The sequence below is a fragment of the Lygodium microphyllum genome, chromosome 4, assembly GCF_053477565.2.
Source record: "Lygodium microphyllum isolate KBCC chromosome 4, Lygodium_microphyllum_v1.1.10, whole genome shotgun sequence".
Taxonomy (NCBI): Eukaryota; Viridiplantae; Streptophyta; class Polypodiopsida; order Schizaeales; family Lygodiaceae; genus Lygodium; species Lygodium microphyllum.
In genome coordinates this window covers 82,946,607-82,963,635 of record NC_141138.1, presented here as the reverse complement: position 1 = coordinate 82,963,635, position 17,029 = coordinate 82,946,607, and the positions used below count along the sequence as shown (strand labels likewise).

Below are 17,029 nucleotides of genomic sequence, written 5' to 3'. Positions count from 1 at the left end.
TGAGGAGCCACAATTTTAGAAAGGGTGGGACTTTTCCCTACTTGACCCCCCACATGGTAGTCAAGTGTGCTTAGCAAACTCAAGTGGCATAGGTTCTAGGAATAATGTACCGCAGTTAAAGTTGCATGGCTATGCCATGTATTACTTGACTCTATCGACCATGCCCACGTTAATTTACCTAGGTGCGGCTTGACTCGAAAAGTGCAGCCACATGTAGACCTGCCAACCATTTCAAATATCAAATAAGTCAAGTTTTTGTTGTGTGGCATGCCCTTTTCCTCTCTTACTTACCAAAATTATGGTCACCTTTACTTTCAAACGCAAGTAACAATGATGAAACATACATTTTTGGCATGCTGCATAGGGAACAAAGACCATTAGCATCTTGAACACCTGTGAAATCAGCATCAATGTTGGCTTGCTCGCTCTCTCCCTCCCTCTACCACTTGGCTGTCAAGTTGTTATAATGAACGATAGTCTCTCTAATTTTAGTCATACTTTATGGATCGAGACAGGTTCCTGAATTGTGGGCTAGAGTAAAAGCACCGAAATCACACCTTCATGGCTAACTATATTGACTACATCGAGGTAAGTTTACCTAAGTGTGGCCTCTGACTCTATGTATTGAAGGATGAAATAATGTGATTGACTCATATTAAGTATGTGTATGCCACGTCATCGATGCCAGTCTACCTAGGTGTGGCCTGACTCTATGTATTCAAGGATGAAATAACGTGGTCGACTCATATTAAGTATGTGTGTGCCACGTCAGCGGTATTACGACGATGTAATGACTCCAGAATTTCCCGCGCGAACTTTTCGCGACAAGGCAAGCCTAGCTTCATTCCCGTGACGAGCCTCTCGCCATCTCCATCTTCTGCACAGTAAGAACTCTCTGATCAGTCCACGCCGCAGACATGGATGCTCCTGATTTCGACGAGCTCGAATGGATGGCTCAGCAGGTGCCCCCACCTTTCGACTACGACGATGAAATGGAAGCTATGACGTATGCGGAAGAAGAGCGATTTCCTGCACCAAAAACAGGCATTCAACGTCCTTCAACCCTGCGATGTTCTTCTTCCGCATGCGTCTGTTGCAAAGTATTAGTCTTAGACGAGGCTAAGTAGTCGTCTAGATTATTACTGTTGCTGTATGTGACTTATTCCATGTGTCAATGCAGACCATCACAATGAGCCTGCAGCTGATGTTTCCCGAAAAAGATCCTGGTCTAGCGAAGTGGCTGCTAACGAGGAGCACAGGGCTACAAATCAAGCTTGTATGAACCATGTTTCTTCGCTGATTTTTATCCCCTTTGCGTGCTTTTAAGTTATTTTCAGATGGCACGCCATGATTCTCTGAAAATGACTACTGGCGGAATTGAATTGATTTCCAGTGCATAAGCGGGGCAAGGGCCACGAAGAAAATGCGATGGGGATTGATAATGAATTGTTTGACAATGATTGGGCAGCACCACCACCACACAATGTGGCTCCTCCAAGCTCAAGCAATGTGACAAGCTGTCAGCCCAGTTCTTCTGAGTTTTCAAGTGCAGGAGTGAAGCTACCTAAAAGGAGATTGGCTGATATTCAAGGAGATTTTATTCCTATTACAAATACCCTAGGTGAACGTGTTTATGCAAACATACAAAAGAACGAAAAGCAGACCAGTATACGGCAGGACATTTGTAGCACCTACAGAAGGAGCAATCATGGTATGTTAATAATACCAAACATCTCCTTTAAAACACATTGAGGGAGCAAGAGGGGGAAAGTGAGGGATAGAGGGAAGAGAAAGAAGCTATTCTAATGTCTACAAAAAGAGAAAATGACCTATAGGACTTGTAAAGAGGACATAATGTGTATGGAACATATTGTCAAGGAATTGGAAAATTAAAGTATGGTAAATTGAAACCGAAAAACTGAAGCTAACATAGTTTGGCTTTTGGATTCATGATATGTACGTTGTCATCTCATCTATTGTATATCTTAAGGGAAGTTTGTGATAGGCACAATGTCATTTGCGCATAGCGGTATAGGTATTAGGAACCCCAACAAGGCTTGCACCAATGCTGCTCAATTTGCCTATGTACTTAGATATCTCACATTGATATAGAGAATGGGTGACAACAAGTGTTTGTGTTGCACCTTGGTGGTGCTGGTTACTCTATTTATCAACATCCTTGGTGCACCCACCTTGTTTGACACTAACACATGCAAAGCATAAAGCCACCATTGTATCTCCTTTGGTGCTTTGATGTTTGGCAACCTCTCACAAGTCATAAGCTGAGCTTCCAATACAGTGTCGAAGGCTTTGTGGAAAGCAATAATAGACTCTCTTTCCATGTGCCCTTTCCTTCTTTGCGTGATAGCTTGGAGTGTGAGTACATTATCAAAAGTAGTGCATCCTCTCTTGAAATCGTCTTGCCTTCTAGCTTTGTGTTGACATGTGGATTAGTTTATTAGGCAATGCACGAGTTGGCCCCAAGGATACAACACCACCTGTGAGCTTGACTAGATTTGTTTATGTTATGATTGCGTTTCCCTTGTAAGGTAGACTTGGATTCTCCAATCATCAATCACTATAATTCATGACGAGTTAAGACGATAGATGGTTGGTTCTTAATGGGTTTAGTCAACCACTAAAGGTTACCCACTAGTTTCTAGATCAGGCATCTTGTAGGCATGCTTGAAGTAGCCACTTGCAGTATGAGACATTATGATAGTTAAAGTATGTGCGTTTGGTTGAGGGATTAATAGATTTTGGGGGGAGGCTTTCAGCACTTTGTCTAAGTTGCATACAAGGCAAGCAACATAGAGACCTCATCTTGCAAAAGGTGCCTTGCACTACTCTTGAGCTTGTCCACATGGATTAGTGCGGGTATAGTACACTTTTTCATTGGGCAAGGCTATTGGATTTGAGACGAATGCTTGAACAATTTGGTACTCCCATATCAGTTTCCTCTTTGGTTGAGTTTCACCCTCTTAGATAAGCACGAGGCTTCTCCTCCGAAGGTCAAGTTATAGCCTTCCTTGGGATACCATGAAGCTCATTCATTTCACGAGTTTCCAACTGAGACAAGTACATCCCTCTACTTGGTTGATTGCTTCTCCTTTCTCCTTTGGCATTGACATGGTGGGATGAAAGTGTCAGAGTGCAGCGGTGCGGAAGCGTAGGACTGAGAGTGAGAGAACGCAGAGAGAGAAGGGAGAGAAAGAGACAGTGTACACTGAAGATCTGCTGTATAAAGAATGCTGAATACAAAGATATACATGGGCGCAGTGCGCTGGACTGCGTGTCTCCACCTCGACGATGCGACCTGCTGTCCACCTCGAAGTCTGCTGCAGTTTGCACTGTCTGCTGTCTGAAATCTGCGAACAGAGACAGAGATCTGCACGGCACCGGTCTGTAATCTGCGACAGAGAATGAATGGGAAGACTGCTGGAGACCTCAGGTATAAATAGCCGAAATCTGCCCAAAGAATAGGACAGGTCGGCTGCATTAAATGCAGCCGACTGGGCTGCAGGCAGTCGGACTGCCACGTGGCAGTCCGACTGCACAGTCCGACTGTGCAGCCCTGGTGCAGCCCTGGCTATGATCTCTCTAACACCCCCTCTCAGAGCCTGGGCAAGGCAGAAGCCTGAGGGATCTGGAATGTTGCCGAAGTAGAGCCTGAGGAAGAGCCTTCGTAAACAAATCCGCAAGATTATCCTCCGTCTTGCAATACTCCACAGTGATGGTCTCATCCAGAAGCTTTTCTCGGATGAAGTGGTACTGGATCTCAATGTGCTTCGTCCGGGCATGAAAAACAGGGTTCCTTGCCAAGGCAATGCAACTCTCATTGTCACATCGCAGCAATGTAGGACGAGTCTGGGGGCACCCAAGCTCCTCCAACAATCTACGAAGCCACACAACCTCGCATGTGGTGGAAGATGCGGCCCGATATTCCGCCTCAGTAGACGAAAGGGCTACCGTGGGCTGCTTCTTGCTACTCCATGAAATAACTCCTGCACCCAAAGTAAAGCAGTAACCTGTTGTAGACCGCCTGTGGTCCACGTCACCGGCCCAATCCGAGTCGCTCCAACCTGCAAGTACAAGATCTGACCCATCTGTCCCTGCGGGGTAATGAATCCCCAAATCAGACGTCCCCCTCAGATACCGAAGTATCCTCTGAGCAGCTTGCCAATGCACCGTCTTAGGTTCACTCATGAACCCTGCCAAGAGCCCAACAGCAAAACATAGATCAACCCTGGTGTTGAGAAGCCAAATCAAAGACCCTATCAACTGTCGATAGCGGGAAGCATCCGCCAAAGGAGAAGCTGAATGGGAAGTGGCCTTCCAGTTCGGATCCATAGGAGTAGAGAGGGCCCGACAATCTTCCATCTCAAAAGACACCAAGAGTTCCTGTACATATCTCTGTTGAGAGAGAAAGATCCCCCTCTGAGACTGAAAAATCTCATGTCCTAAAAAGAAATGGAGTAGCCCCAAATCCGTCATCTCGAACGTCCGATGTAAAGCTGACTTTGTCTCCTGGACCTGCTGTGCATCATCACCTGTGACAATCAAATCATCAACATATAATACAAACAGCACACAACCATCCTCGGAAGTGTGAACATACAGCTGCGGATCGGCCTTGGACCGCCGATATCCCAACTGAGTCTGGAGGAACGAATCAATCTTCTCGTTCCAAGCTCGCGGGGCCTGCTTGAGACCATACAGGGCCTTCTTCAACCTGTAGACTTTCCCATCTGAAGAACCAAAGCCAGGAGGCTGCTCAACGTAGATCTCCTCCTTCAAATCACCATTCAGGAAGGCCGACTTCACATCCAGCTGATAAACAGGCCATCTCCTATGGCCAGCCAAAGCAAGAACAGCTCTAATGGTTGCCATACGAGCTGTAGGGGCAAAGGTGTCATGACAGTCAATCCCTGGGCGCTGGGCAAAACCCTTAGCAACAAGGCGAGCCTTGTGCTTATCCAAAGTACCATCACTGAGATATTTGGTCTTAAAGACCCACTTGACTCCAATCACCTTCTTCTTCGGGGGGCGTGGCACAAGTGACCAAGTGCCATTCCTCTCAATAGCCTCCAACTCAGCTTCCATAGCTTTCTTCCATGGGGCGGACTGTAAAGCCTCCTTCACGGAGGTGGGCTCTCGATCCTGCATAACTCGGGACATCAAACAATAATTGGAGCACACAAGCTCCGAAGAATGCGCCTGGTGCCTCCGTGACCGCCGCGGACCATCCTGCGGTCCCCACTCCTCAGGAACCCCCTCGATCCCTGAATAACGGAGTGTGTCACGGGCCCAGCGAGGAGGAGGCCGAACCTCCCCTCGTCGTTCTCCATCAGTAGAAGACTCTGGAATGTCCACCGGTGGTAACTCCTCAGAAGGATCCGGTGGAACTGTAGACTCTGTGTCAGAAACAGAATCATAATCAAACGGCACAGGCTCCAGTGGAACTGTAGAAGGAGCCAAACTCTCCCCTGGATCTCCAAGAACGGGATGCTCCTCACCCGTTGAAGAAGCCGGAACCTCCACAAACCGCACATCACGGCTAGTATATACATCCCGTTTGACGGGATCATACAGTCGGTAGCCTTGGGACTGGGAGCTGTAGCCAACAAATACCTGTTTGCGGGAAGCCGCTTCGAATTTGTCACGGTGAGCTTTGGAAATGTGAACATAGGCATCACACCCAAAGACCCGAAAGTAAGAAACATCTGGCTTCGTACCAAAATACGCCTCAAATGGAGTCATCCCTTCCACGGCCGAAGTAGGAGATCGGTTAAGGATGTGGACTGCAGTAGCCACAGCCTCGGCCCACAGAACCTGGGGGGTCTGTCGGTGCTCCATCATGGTGCGCGCCATCTCGATCACACTACGGTTCTTCCGTTCGAGAATACCATTTTCTTGTGGAGTATTCGTATTGTCAAACTCCTGGTGAATTCCTCTATCTGCACAAAACCGAGCAAATTCATTAGAGACAAATTCACCTCCCTTGTCGGATCGCAAGGTCTTCAACTTCCGGCCTGATCGGTTCTCCTCAAAGAGAAGCCAATCCTTGAAATGCGAGAAAGCTTCTGATTTTAGTGCCAAAAAGTAGGCCCATGTCATCCTGCTATAGTCATCCACGATCAGCATGAAGTACGAGCTTCCACGCAGGGACTCATTTCTCATAGGGCCACATAGATCCGTAGATACTAACTCCATCGGTGAAGTAGACCGCCGCGAAGCGGTATGGGGAATGGCATCCCTATGCTGCTTCCCCTTTATGCAGGAGACACATGGCTGCTGGCTCACCACTATATCCGGCAACCCTCGAACAAGCTGTCCCCGTGACGCCTTCCGAAGATAGTCATAGTTCAGGTGACCAAACCTAGCATGCCATAATTCAGACTGTGACTGTGAGGAAAGAAGAAGAGTAGAGAGGGCAGTGGAAGACTTCAGTTTGTAAATGCCGTTCTCCTCATATCCCGATGATAGAACCTTCCTCGATTCACGATCAAGGACTCGCACTGTAGAACTGTCAAACTCCACCAGAAGACCAAGGGAACAAATCTTATGGACTGAAAGGAGATGGTACCCCAATCCTGGTACATGCAAAACCTCTGAGGTATGGGTGCCACCTCGTCCATCCGGAATAAGCTGCATCTTACCCCGACCTGCAATAGAAACTGAAGAGCTGTCTCCAATGAGAACCTGCCCACGCGAAGGTCGCAGCTGGGCAACACCATCCGATGAAGGAGTCATGTGCCGTGAGGCACCACTATCAATAATCCACTCTCGAGATTGGGAAGCCGCCATCGCAGCATCAGAAGCATTCGGTGAAGCGTCCTCAATGACAACTAAATGTAGAAATGCAGCTGATGAGGGTGCAGCCACCGCTCCAGAATCCTTGGTGTCCTTCTTCTTGGTGTCCTTCGAGTCTTTGTCAGGGCAATCCTTCTTCCAATGGCCAGTCTTTCCACAAATATGGCATGTGGAGTCTTTGTCCTTGTCCTTCTCCTTGTCCTTCTTGGACTTGTTATCCCCCTTCTTCTTCTTTTGGTCCTTCCCCTTCTTCTGAGAGGCTTGACCTGTCAACGCCTCCGTCTTGGAAGCATTCTGTCCCTTTAACTGTTCCTCTTGGTCCAAGACCATAGGAACCAACTCCTCCCACCGAAGAGTAGACTCTCGCCCTGAAGCAATAAGGGCAGAGTAAAATGTACCGAATCGTGGCGGCAACTGGGACAAGAGTGTAATCGCCATGTCTTCGGAGGAGATCGGCTTCCCCGCATTCTGAACCTGCATCTGTAGCTGCCTTAGCTTATTAATGTGTTCCCTTAGCGAAGAAGACTTATTGACGGACAAGGTCCGCATCTGTACCTCCAAAGAAACCCTCTTCATTAGGGTCATCCGATTGTACATTTGATCAAGCTCCAGCCATATCTCACGAGCCACCGTCAAGTGCTCGATGTGAGCGATCACGGCTGTAGTGCATGATAGAAAGAGAAAGGATCGAATCCTGGCATTCAGTTTGTCCCAATGAGACTGGGCCCTGGCCAACTCCGCACGAGCATCGGAAGAGAGTTTGGACTCATCTCTTACCGAGGGCCGGTCAATATCTTCCTGTACCAACTCCGCCAAATCATAGGACTCCAGAATGGCCAACATCATAACGCGCCAGATGCGGTAGTTGTCGCCGTCGAGCTTCTGATCTGTAGGAAGAGCCGGTAGGACAGGCACCTTCCGGTCCATAATCGCCTGGAACTCCAAGTCCATCTCTGTAGACATCTTCACCTGCAATGCCTTCTCAAACGCAAAAGCAGCCCCCTCTGACTGAGTAGACTCAGCCTGCTAAGGCTCTTCAGCGTCCCGAAGCTCCTTCACCCGCCGGAGGCGATGAAAAAGCAAAACCTGCACTTTTAGGTTGAAAACTCAAACTTTCTCCGCGACAAACAGCAGTAAACAGCAGCAAATCCACCACCTGTACTCCTTTCCTGTGCGCCCACACTCGTTTCAGCCTTGTTCCAAGGCGCAGCCCTCCTGTCTGCCCTTAAACGCAAAAAACGCAAATTTGTGTCGCGATGGAAACTCCTCTTCAGGTTGATTCTGCGCTCAGTCAGCCCTCAAACACTGCTCTGATACCATGTCAGAGTGCAGCGGTGCGGAAGCGTAGGACTGAGAGTGAGAGAACGCAGAGAGAGAAGGGAGAGAAAGAGACAGTGTACACTGAAGATCTGCTGTATAAAGAATGCTGAATACAAAGATATACACGGGCGCAGTGCGCTGGACTGCGTGTCTCCACCTCGACGATGCGACCTGCTGTCCACCTCGAAGTCTGCTGCAGTCTGCACTGTCTGCTGTCTGAAATCTGCGAACAGAGACAGAGATCTGCACGGCACCGGTCTGTAATCTGCGACAGAGAATGAATGGGAAGACTGCTGGAGACCTCAGGTATAAATAGCCGAAATCTGCCCAAAGAATAGGACAGGTCGGCTGCATTAAATGCAGCCGACTGGGCTGCAGGCAGTCGGACTGCCACGTGGCAGTCCGACTGCACAGTCCGACTGTGCAGCCCTGGTGCAGCCCTGGCTATGATCTCTCTAACAGAAAGGGTGATGCTTACTTCTCATTCCACTATTCAACAGTGAGAGGAGACAACTTTTTTCTATTGATACTTGCATGGAATTGATTGTTGTATCTATTCCTTCATGTATTTGCATCATCTTTTGATTATATCAAGATAATTGTTCTTGTAAAAGAGCGCTTGAGTATGTTAACGATTCCTTGCAAGGGCATTGCTTTAGTGGCATTGTTGCATTTATGCATCCCATTTTGCATTACACAATGCATTGCATTGTGTTTATGTGAAATAAGGCGTTTGAAAGAGATGAAACCTTTAGTAGACTCCCTCCAAATGAATACCCTTGCATCATGTAAGCATTCTCCCCTTTACCTCATCAAAGAGTGGGAGACTTTGGATAACCATGTGCAACACTGACATCTAATAGTCATAATGGCACCCATTCTCTTCTATACCTTTTTAAAAGCTCGATGTCAACACACTTGCTATATGACTGTTCTTGGGATTACACTAACTATAATTTTTCCTTTTGTTTTAAAACCCATGAGACCCATTTACTTGGGCTATACAAAAGAAGATATCCCATTGCCTTTGAGAGCCTAGTATGCCCTTGGGCAACCCATTCTATTACCCTTAGTCTAATTCTTGGGACTCTTCAGGGTGGTAGCTCTTGAATGAAAGTGAGTGGATTGAGACTCTCTCTCCTAACTTGGGCACCTTATTGGATGTGAAAAAGGATATTGAACCACTAAAATTAAAGGTCCCCATTAAAACAAAACTATTGTGCATTTTGGGCTTATTTTACTCCATAAAAGATAGTCCCAAAAATATTTATTCATGAAAACGGCATTAGTTTATTTCAATAAGACAAATGCCCAAAACCCCTATAAAAGGACATGTGGACATCCATCCACATCTCACACCCCTCTTTTTTTTTAGCCATCAGCCATATTCACTCTCTAGCTACCATGCTTGCATCAAGTGTTGTGAACATGTCATGGGCTTCAATTGCCATCCATCTTTATCCTCCAACTACCACACTTGCATCAAACATTGTCACCACGTAGAGGAGATACTGCCTATCAGCTCAAGAGGTGCCACCTTGCCCACCGGTAGCTACCATCTAGTTGTTCAAGAGCTACCATATGTTGTTCTAGTTGCCACCCATTGCAAGAGTTGTTATTGGTTGTCCTAACCTACCGCCTACCATGTTATCATCATCAGGATGATCTATTGCTTGTGTTTCCACTCAACAAGTTGCATTTTTTGCAGCCTTGGAGGTCAACTATTGACATGATTGCCATGCCATCACTTGTTGTTTGTGCAATTGCTATCCAACTAGCATATCCAATATCTTTGTTGCCCAAAGTCATCTTCAACATCCCATTGTTGAGAGGATGACTTTGCTCCCTCCACTCTTGCCTACATCATTAACTTACACGATGGCTTGTTGATGCTACATATTGGCATACTCTTAAAGCTATTCTTGATTCTTCGGTCCCATCTACTCACCTTGCCCTCGTCCTTGATTTCTAAAGGTTTGAGGCCCTTTGATATCTTCTTTATCTTTCCACATTCTCATCTTCATTTGAACCTTGATCAATTGTGTTTATCCTATTGTTGAACAATTGCATTTCTCTAGAATTTCTTTTCAATCTCCATCAGAATGCCATGCGAAGAACAATATCAAGGGTACTCACGGAAAATAAACTAGACTACCTTTTTACCATGCTCCTCTAATCCACAAAGTGTTGGAATGCCTCTAACTTGGCCTTTAGGAAAAAAGCCCATGCATATTAATAATCAATATGAGGTAAATTGTGTCTTGATCAAAACTTATAGGTCCTTGTATCTCTTAGTCCTTGATTGAAATATAAGCCACGAGCATAAGTATTGTACAAGGCCTTAGGACATGCATACCTTAACTAAAATAAAGATGCTTTTGGTGCTTTGGTGAAAGGTCAAGGAAAGATTTCATTGCCAGAAGGTAGGCAAGCTTAAGATGTGAGACAAGTAAAGTAGAAGAGAGAATACATGCTTGAGTGAGGCCTATGGGAATGGATAGGTTCGTAGGTGGAAGGGGAAACATTTTTGTAAATGTCATAGATACTTGAACCAAGGAAGACACTATGCTTCGTGATCCTCTAGATTGGAGGGTCTCATGGGATATTCTTCTAAATGTGCACTAGAGATAGATAGGTGCTCAAGAATAGAGATCAAGGACAAACCTTGCCCATCCTTAATGGAAGCATGAAGCACATGAGGATTAAAGCCCATAGGAATGGCGGACCAATTAGACAACCCTTTTGTTGTCAAGAATGCAGTTGGCTATGGGGGTGGTTTGGTTGCTATGTGACAAGTGTTGGATCTTCATTGATCATTTCGACCACCTTATAGGAGCGGGGGATGAGTCGTAGGTCATAGAGCATTTCTTTGTTGTTGAGGAGGTGGAGCATTGCCTGCTCTTGGTGGATTCAAGGTCTTAGAGAAGTAGAGGCTTGGGATTTGGATGGTTGCCTTGGCCTTTGAAAGATGCTCATTGAAATGGCCGGCCTTATGGCAATGTTGGTAAATCTTGTTATCCTTATGAATAAAATTTCAACCCATTTTTAGTTTTGATTTGGAATATATAGTTTCTCACTAGTTTGTTGGGTCTTGTTGTTCTTACCACTCCCTTGCTTGCCCTTTTGAGAGGTGGGTAATAGGGCCCCTTCTAAAGATGGCAAAGGGGACTTCTTATGAACCTGGTTAAATAATTTTGCGAATTGCAATATTTGACACTCAAATTCATAGAACTAATAGTTTGTGGCATAAAGTTGAAGCAAGAACAAAGTGACTTGGTCATCATTTGACTTGGGAGGTACAATGGTATGAATTTGGCAAGTAATCATGATATTGAGTCAACTTGTTTGCCATGTCATCTTAATTACTTTGAACTCTTGGAGCTCATGCACAAGGTTACTATGACAGGTATGATCATGAGCCGCACAACAATTGTCAAAATGTCTCTCTCTCTTAGGAGCAACATTAAAGCTATTAGTGGAGATTGGACATTAGACTTTGCATGAGCTTGACTATGGCTATGGCATTACAACTCTTTTGGAAGCTTACTATCTCATGTAGAGACCATCATGGGTTAGGTTGGGTTTCTTGCTCTTGAACAAGGTTCCATAGATCTTGGGAATCTGATACATGCTATATAGGATTAGACCATCTCGTGAAACTCAATCTATTGAAGCAAGTCTTATCATTAAACACATTCTTTGCTATAGTAGTAGAGTGGAGGTGACGGGTGTGTGGGTGGGAAAGCATGAAAGGATGACTAGCTAAGTACTATATGTGGCAATAAGGGTACTCCTTGTATGCACTACAGGTGGTCTAGTGGAAGATCTAGTGCAAGGTGGATTTGCTTGACAGAAGGTACATGGCCCACTAGGCAATTGCTTTTGTGCAAGATTTGTGGTCATATGGGTGATGTGGGGGTTGGGGCTTGATACACATGGGATGATACCCTTGTGTGGGAGCTCTTGTAGGTGCGTGGTTTGGGAGTGGAACTTTGACCATTATTGCACCTCCATGACTTGGATGAGGGCTAGAGATTGAACATATGAAATATGTGCCTAAAAGAATAGTATTCCACAAGGTGGTGTGAGTGTGATTTGAAATAGTTGAATGAGTTAATGCAACAATGGAAGATGGAATAATTATTGTAGAGGGTAGGATGGATCGATTTTTTGAGTGTGATTCATGAGAGGCAAGCTCACAGTGAGCCACAGCTCAGGAGATCAGAGAGGGTCAGACGACCTGTTGACAGGTATACTTACACTGGATATTCAGCCCGTCATTATGCTTATATGACAAAAGTAACAGGTTTTAGAGAACCAAGTAAGTTTGATGAGGCAGTTTTAGATGAGAATTGGTGTGCTGCTATGGATGAGGAATATTCAGCTTTTGCTGAAAATTGTACATGGAATTTGGTACAGTTGCCTGAGGGCAAAACACCTATTGGATGCAAGTGGGTGCATAAGGTAAAATGTAAATCAGATGGATCATTGGAAAGATATAAGGCCAAGCTGGTTGCAAAAGGGTATGCGCAGTAGTATGGTCTTGATTATGAGGAGACTTTCAGCCCTGTAGCAAAGATGGCTACAGTTAGAACTGTGATTGCTTTGGCAGCAGCGGCTGGAAAAACATTAGAATAAGCATGTGTTCAAGAAGATATACCTGCACTTCTAAATCTAGACCCACCTCTTCTCATCTTCACACATTGATATGGGTTTGGGTCTCCATGGTAACTTCTATCCCTAGCTTGTTTTCAATAGGAGTAATAGAAGGGGACTAGCAAAATGTAAATCGTATGTACCTTGCGTTTATTGGTATGGGAGTGTAGCCATTGGAAATCCCATTGTGCCCATGTTGGTGTGCCCCCTTTGAGCTAGGATTTTTGAATTTTCACTAGCTTGTGGCTTTTACTATTGTGCATCTCCCTTTAGGTTGCAGACTTGGTCGTTAAGATGGTATCCTAGAGGTAATGAAGGTGTATTACGAGATGAAATTGAGTGAAAAGATGGCTTGGACCTGCTTCTTCCTTGAGTGTTTGGTGCCTTTGTAACAAGAGTTTCATGTATTAATCATTTGATAGGAGGTAAAATGTTCTTGAAGGAGAAACTAGGATTCTCTTGTCTAGCCCTATATAGAGATTCAAGGGTACCAATTCCTTACAGGTACAAAGGAATAGGGTTCGAGAGGGATTGCTTTGGGGATGTCGGTTGAGACATTTTGGGAGTTCTCTAAGCATGTTGTTGAATGCCAAGCTTTTTGGATTAAGGATTTTGTGTCAATCAAGTGTAGTTGGCTCTAACATCATGTGAAGAAATCATAGTAATAGGGGACAATTGTCCTAGGCCCTTGAGATGCAGGGGTGTTGTCTTGAATGGATTTGTAGAAGGGGATTCCAAAATGGGGTGGAGGTTGTTCCTTATTTGGTCCTTAGCAATCGTCCCCTATCTCATTCCCTTGTTAGGGATGCTAGATAGGGTCCATTTTTTTCAAATTCTTAAAAAATTGTATTGTGGGAGTTTTTCAATAGTAGATAACAGTAGCTCCATGAATAGTTAGATGATAGCTTGTTGATGATGTAAGTAGTTGATCTCCATGGTAGCAAAAACATAGCCTATTGAGTGGAAATGTAGGCAGAAGATGGTCATGAGGATGGTAGCAGGCTAGGATAGTTGACGACAGCTCTTGTAGTGGGCAATATCTAGAACAGCTCTAGGCGGAAGCTCCAAGATGGCTAGGTGCAATTGGTGGTATAGTAGCTGGGGAATGCTGTTCCACCCCCTTGGGAATGTGAGAATGTGTTCCACACCAAAAAAAATGCCAAAGGAATGGGGGAACACTGCCGGGAAACGCTTGCAAAGGGAGAGGGGAATGTGAACGGGAACATGGATGTTGCCGTTTCCCAAAGGGGAACATTGGAAAAGTGATAGGTGCTGTCGGGATTGTCAAAAGTCATGCACAAGGTGTCTAGACTACCATGAGTGGTATGGAAGCTCTCGGATTGAGAGTAGGGCATTGTGTGCTACGACTTGCGAGCAATTGTTTCAGCCTCTAGGTAAGAGAAAACTGTCAACCAGATTGCAATCTCTTCTCTCTGTCTTTGTCTCCCCCTTGGGTCTCAAAATAGGCTGTTGTAGAACGTTGAAATTCTTTCCTCTCTCTCTCTCTCTCTCTTTGTTTGGGCCTTTGCCTAACTAATTATAGCTCTCTCTCTCTCTCTCTCTATATATATATATCTTAGCTCTGTTTTTACAGCATTCTCTCTGTGTCTCTCAACAAGCTTAGAGACTCAAATTTTATTGTTTGCAGCTATTAACATTTTCTTTTACTAATTACAGCTCTCTCTCTCTCTCTCTCTCTATATATATATATATATATATATATATATATATATATATATATATATATATATATATATATATATATATATATATATATATAAGCTTTGTTTTTACAGCATTGTCTCTTTCTCTCTCTCTCTCAAAACAGGTTGAGTCTCATGGGGTTGACTAATGCTTTCGATTCCTTAATTTTTAGAAGTCATGGCTTCCTCGGGATCAAAGCATTCGGCCAATAAGTGATCTCATCCTAGTTGGTGGGACGAGGTTGAGAAAGTGGACTATTGTGCATCAAAGGGAGGTGCAAAGAGATGGAAATACAAAAAGTGTGAGCATTTGAAAACAGGAGGATCCGATCGCATGTAGCAACACTTATTTCATGTTGACATCGGAGCCCAAATAGATTTCTGCCCAAATACCGCATCTCGAAATGTGAAGGCAACTCTTGGCAAAGTACCCAAGCGAAGAAGACAAAGCATGTGCAAGGAAAAAACAAGCAATTGATGCCTCTTTTTTTAGTGGGCATATGAGGGACTTGGAACTTTTGCATTCTCACAATCCCATCATGGAAAATGTAGCAAGCAACAAACCTTGAATTGTGGCAAGGTTTCTCTACCACGATCATGTTGTATTCAATGCTATAAGATCTCCCTACTTCCTTGAGATGGTCCAAGAGATTGCTAAGTATGGTCCAACCTATAAGCCTCCATCATATGAGACATTGTGTACCACTTTGTTGCAAAAGGAAAAGGATGCAATTGAATGTGCTTTGGCAACTGTGCAAGAAAGTTTGGTGAAGAATGGTATCTCTTTGATAGTGGATGGGTGGAGTGATACTAAAAAAATGGTCCATGCATGGAATGGTTGCTTATTCCCAAGGAAAGATGCAATTCATTTTCTCACATGATGTCTCAAGTACAAGAAAAAGTGTAGATAAGCTTGTGGAGGAATCGGTTGAAGGTATTGGAAAAGTTGGGACTGAAAATGTAATCCAGTTTATTGTTGATGGTGAGGCAACAAATAGGGTAGTAGGTATGCAACTTGAGGAGAGAGACCCACATATCACATTCAGCACATGCTTTGCTCATTATTTGAGCAATTTGTTGAAAGACATTGATAGCTTGTCATGGATTGATCCCTCCATCCAAAAGGGCAAGGATATAATTAGTTTATCCAAAGCCATCAATTCATTTTTAGTGAGTTTTGCAAGAGATCACCTAAAAAAGATCTCTTAAAGTACTTTGAGATGCGCATTGGCTATAACTTTCTTGTGCTAAAGAGACTTGAGAAGGTAAGCTTACCCTTGAAGCAATTGGTGGTAAGTAATGAGTGGATGGGATACTTCTAGATCAAGGGCTGGTATAGTAGTGCAGAACATCATACAAGATCATGCATTTTGGAATGAATTGACAAGCATTAATATTGTTATGAAGCCAATCATGCGCTTGATGTGAATTGTAGATGGACGAGAGCCATGCATTGGAAAGGTTTATGAGGGGGTAGATCTCATGATTGAGAAGCTAGGACAGCTTGCTTTGGATGATGCAAAATATCAAGAAGTTTGAGATTTATGTGAGGCAAGATGGAATGCCTATCACTCACCTATGTATGCAATAGTATATATATTGGACACAGAGTTTGCTTTGGATGATGCAAAGTATCAAGAAGTTTGAGATTTATGTGAGGCATTACCTATGCATGTGCCATGCAACAACATATGTATTGGATCCAGAGTTCCAAGGGCGTGGTCAAGTGAAGGATGACAAGGTAATGCAGGGTTGGGACATAGTGCTTTCTAGGTTGGTTTCCATTGATACTGAGACAAGATTGGTGAAAGATCAGCTGGCTTTTTATAGAAACAAGTTGGGAAGGTTTGGGTCTGTTGATGCACAAATAGATCGGTTTAAGATTGGGGTTGCCTTGTGGTGGGAAGATTATGGGGCACGTACACTTGAGCTTCAAACATTGGTAGTGTGAATCTTGTCTCAAGGTGCAAGATTCTCTCCCATTAACCAAGTATGGAGTGTATTTGGGCATATTGCATCTAAAAAGAGGAATAGGTTTGGGACAAAATGAGTGAATGACTTGATATTTGCGAGTGCAAACTTGTGCTTGCTTGTAGATGTGGCTTTCCTCAAGCCAGAAAAGTTTATAGCTCTCGATGAAGAAGAGTCCTTGGAAGATGAGGATGGGGAGACACCCTTGCCTACGGATATGGCCGATGATTAGGATGCTTTGGAACTTGCAAATGGTGATTTTGATAATGATATAGCTTTCTTAGGCAATGTGGATGATAGTGTTTTGGATAGTCTTCTTGCTAGTGGCAGCCTTGTATGATCTGATGGTTACTTTGAGAGACTTTCCAATTGCAAGTTGCCATATTTTGTCCAACTATAGTTGTTACTTGATGCTTCTTAACTCTTTTATGTAGTGTAATCTTAGATTATCATCTATTTTGGATCTTATGTGCCATTTCAATGTAACCAATCTTTCATCTATGACAAAAAATTTAATGTTTTGCAAATTGTACATGTGTTTTTCAAAGAGCTTTTATGAAATATAT

General features: G+C 44.2%; 1 protein-coding gene across 1 annotated transcript in view; it reads left to right on the top strand.

The window, feature by feature from the left end:
• The first annotated feature begins 786 nt into the window (after window positions 1–786).
• Window positions 787–17,029, top strand: part of CTF18 (P-loop containing nucleoside triphosphate hydrolases superfamily protein) — a 75,053-nt gene continuing 58,810 nt past the window's right edge. Inside the window, exons 1-3 of the mRNA XM_087676171.1 lie at window positions 787–1,044; window positions 1,181–1,276; window positions 1,394–1,711. Of these exons, the coding sequence (XP_087532297.1) occupies window positions 918–1,044; window positions 1,181–1,276; window positions 1,394–1,711 (541 nt within the window). The 5' untranslated portion in view covers window positions 787–917. The remainder of the gene's footprint in view (window positions 1,045–1,180; window positions 1,277–1,393; window positions 1,712–17,029) is intronic.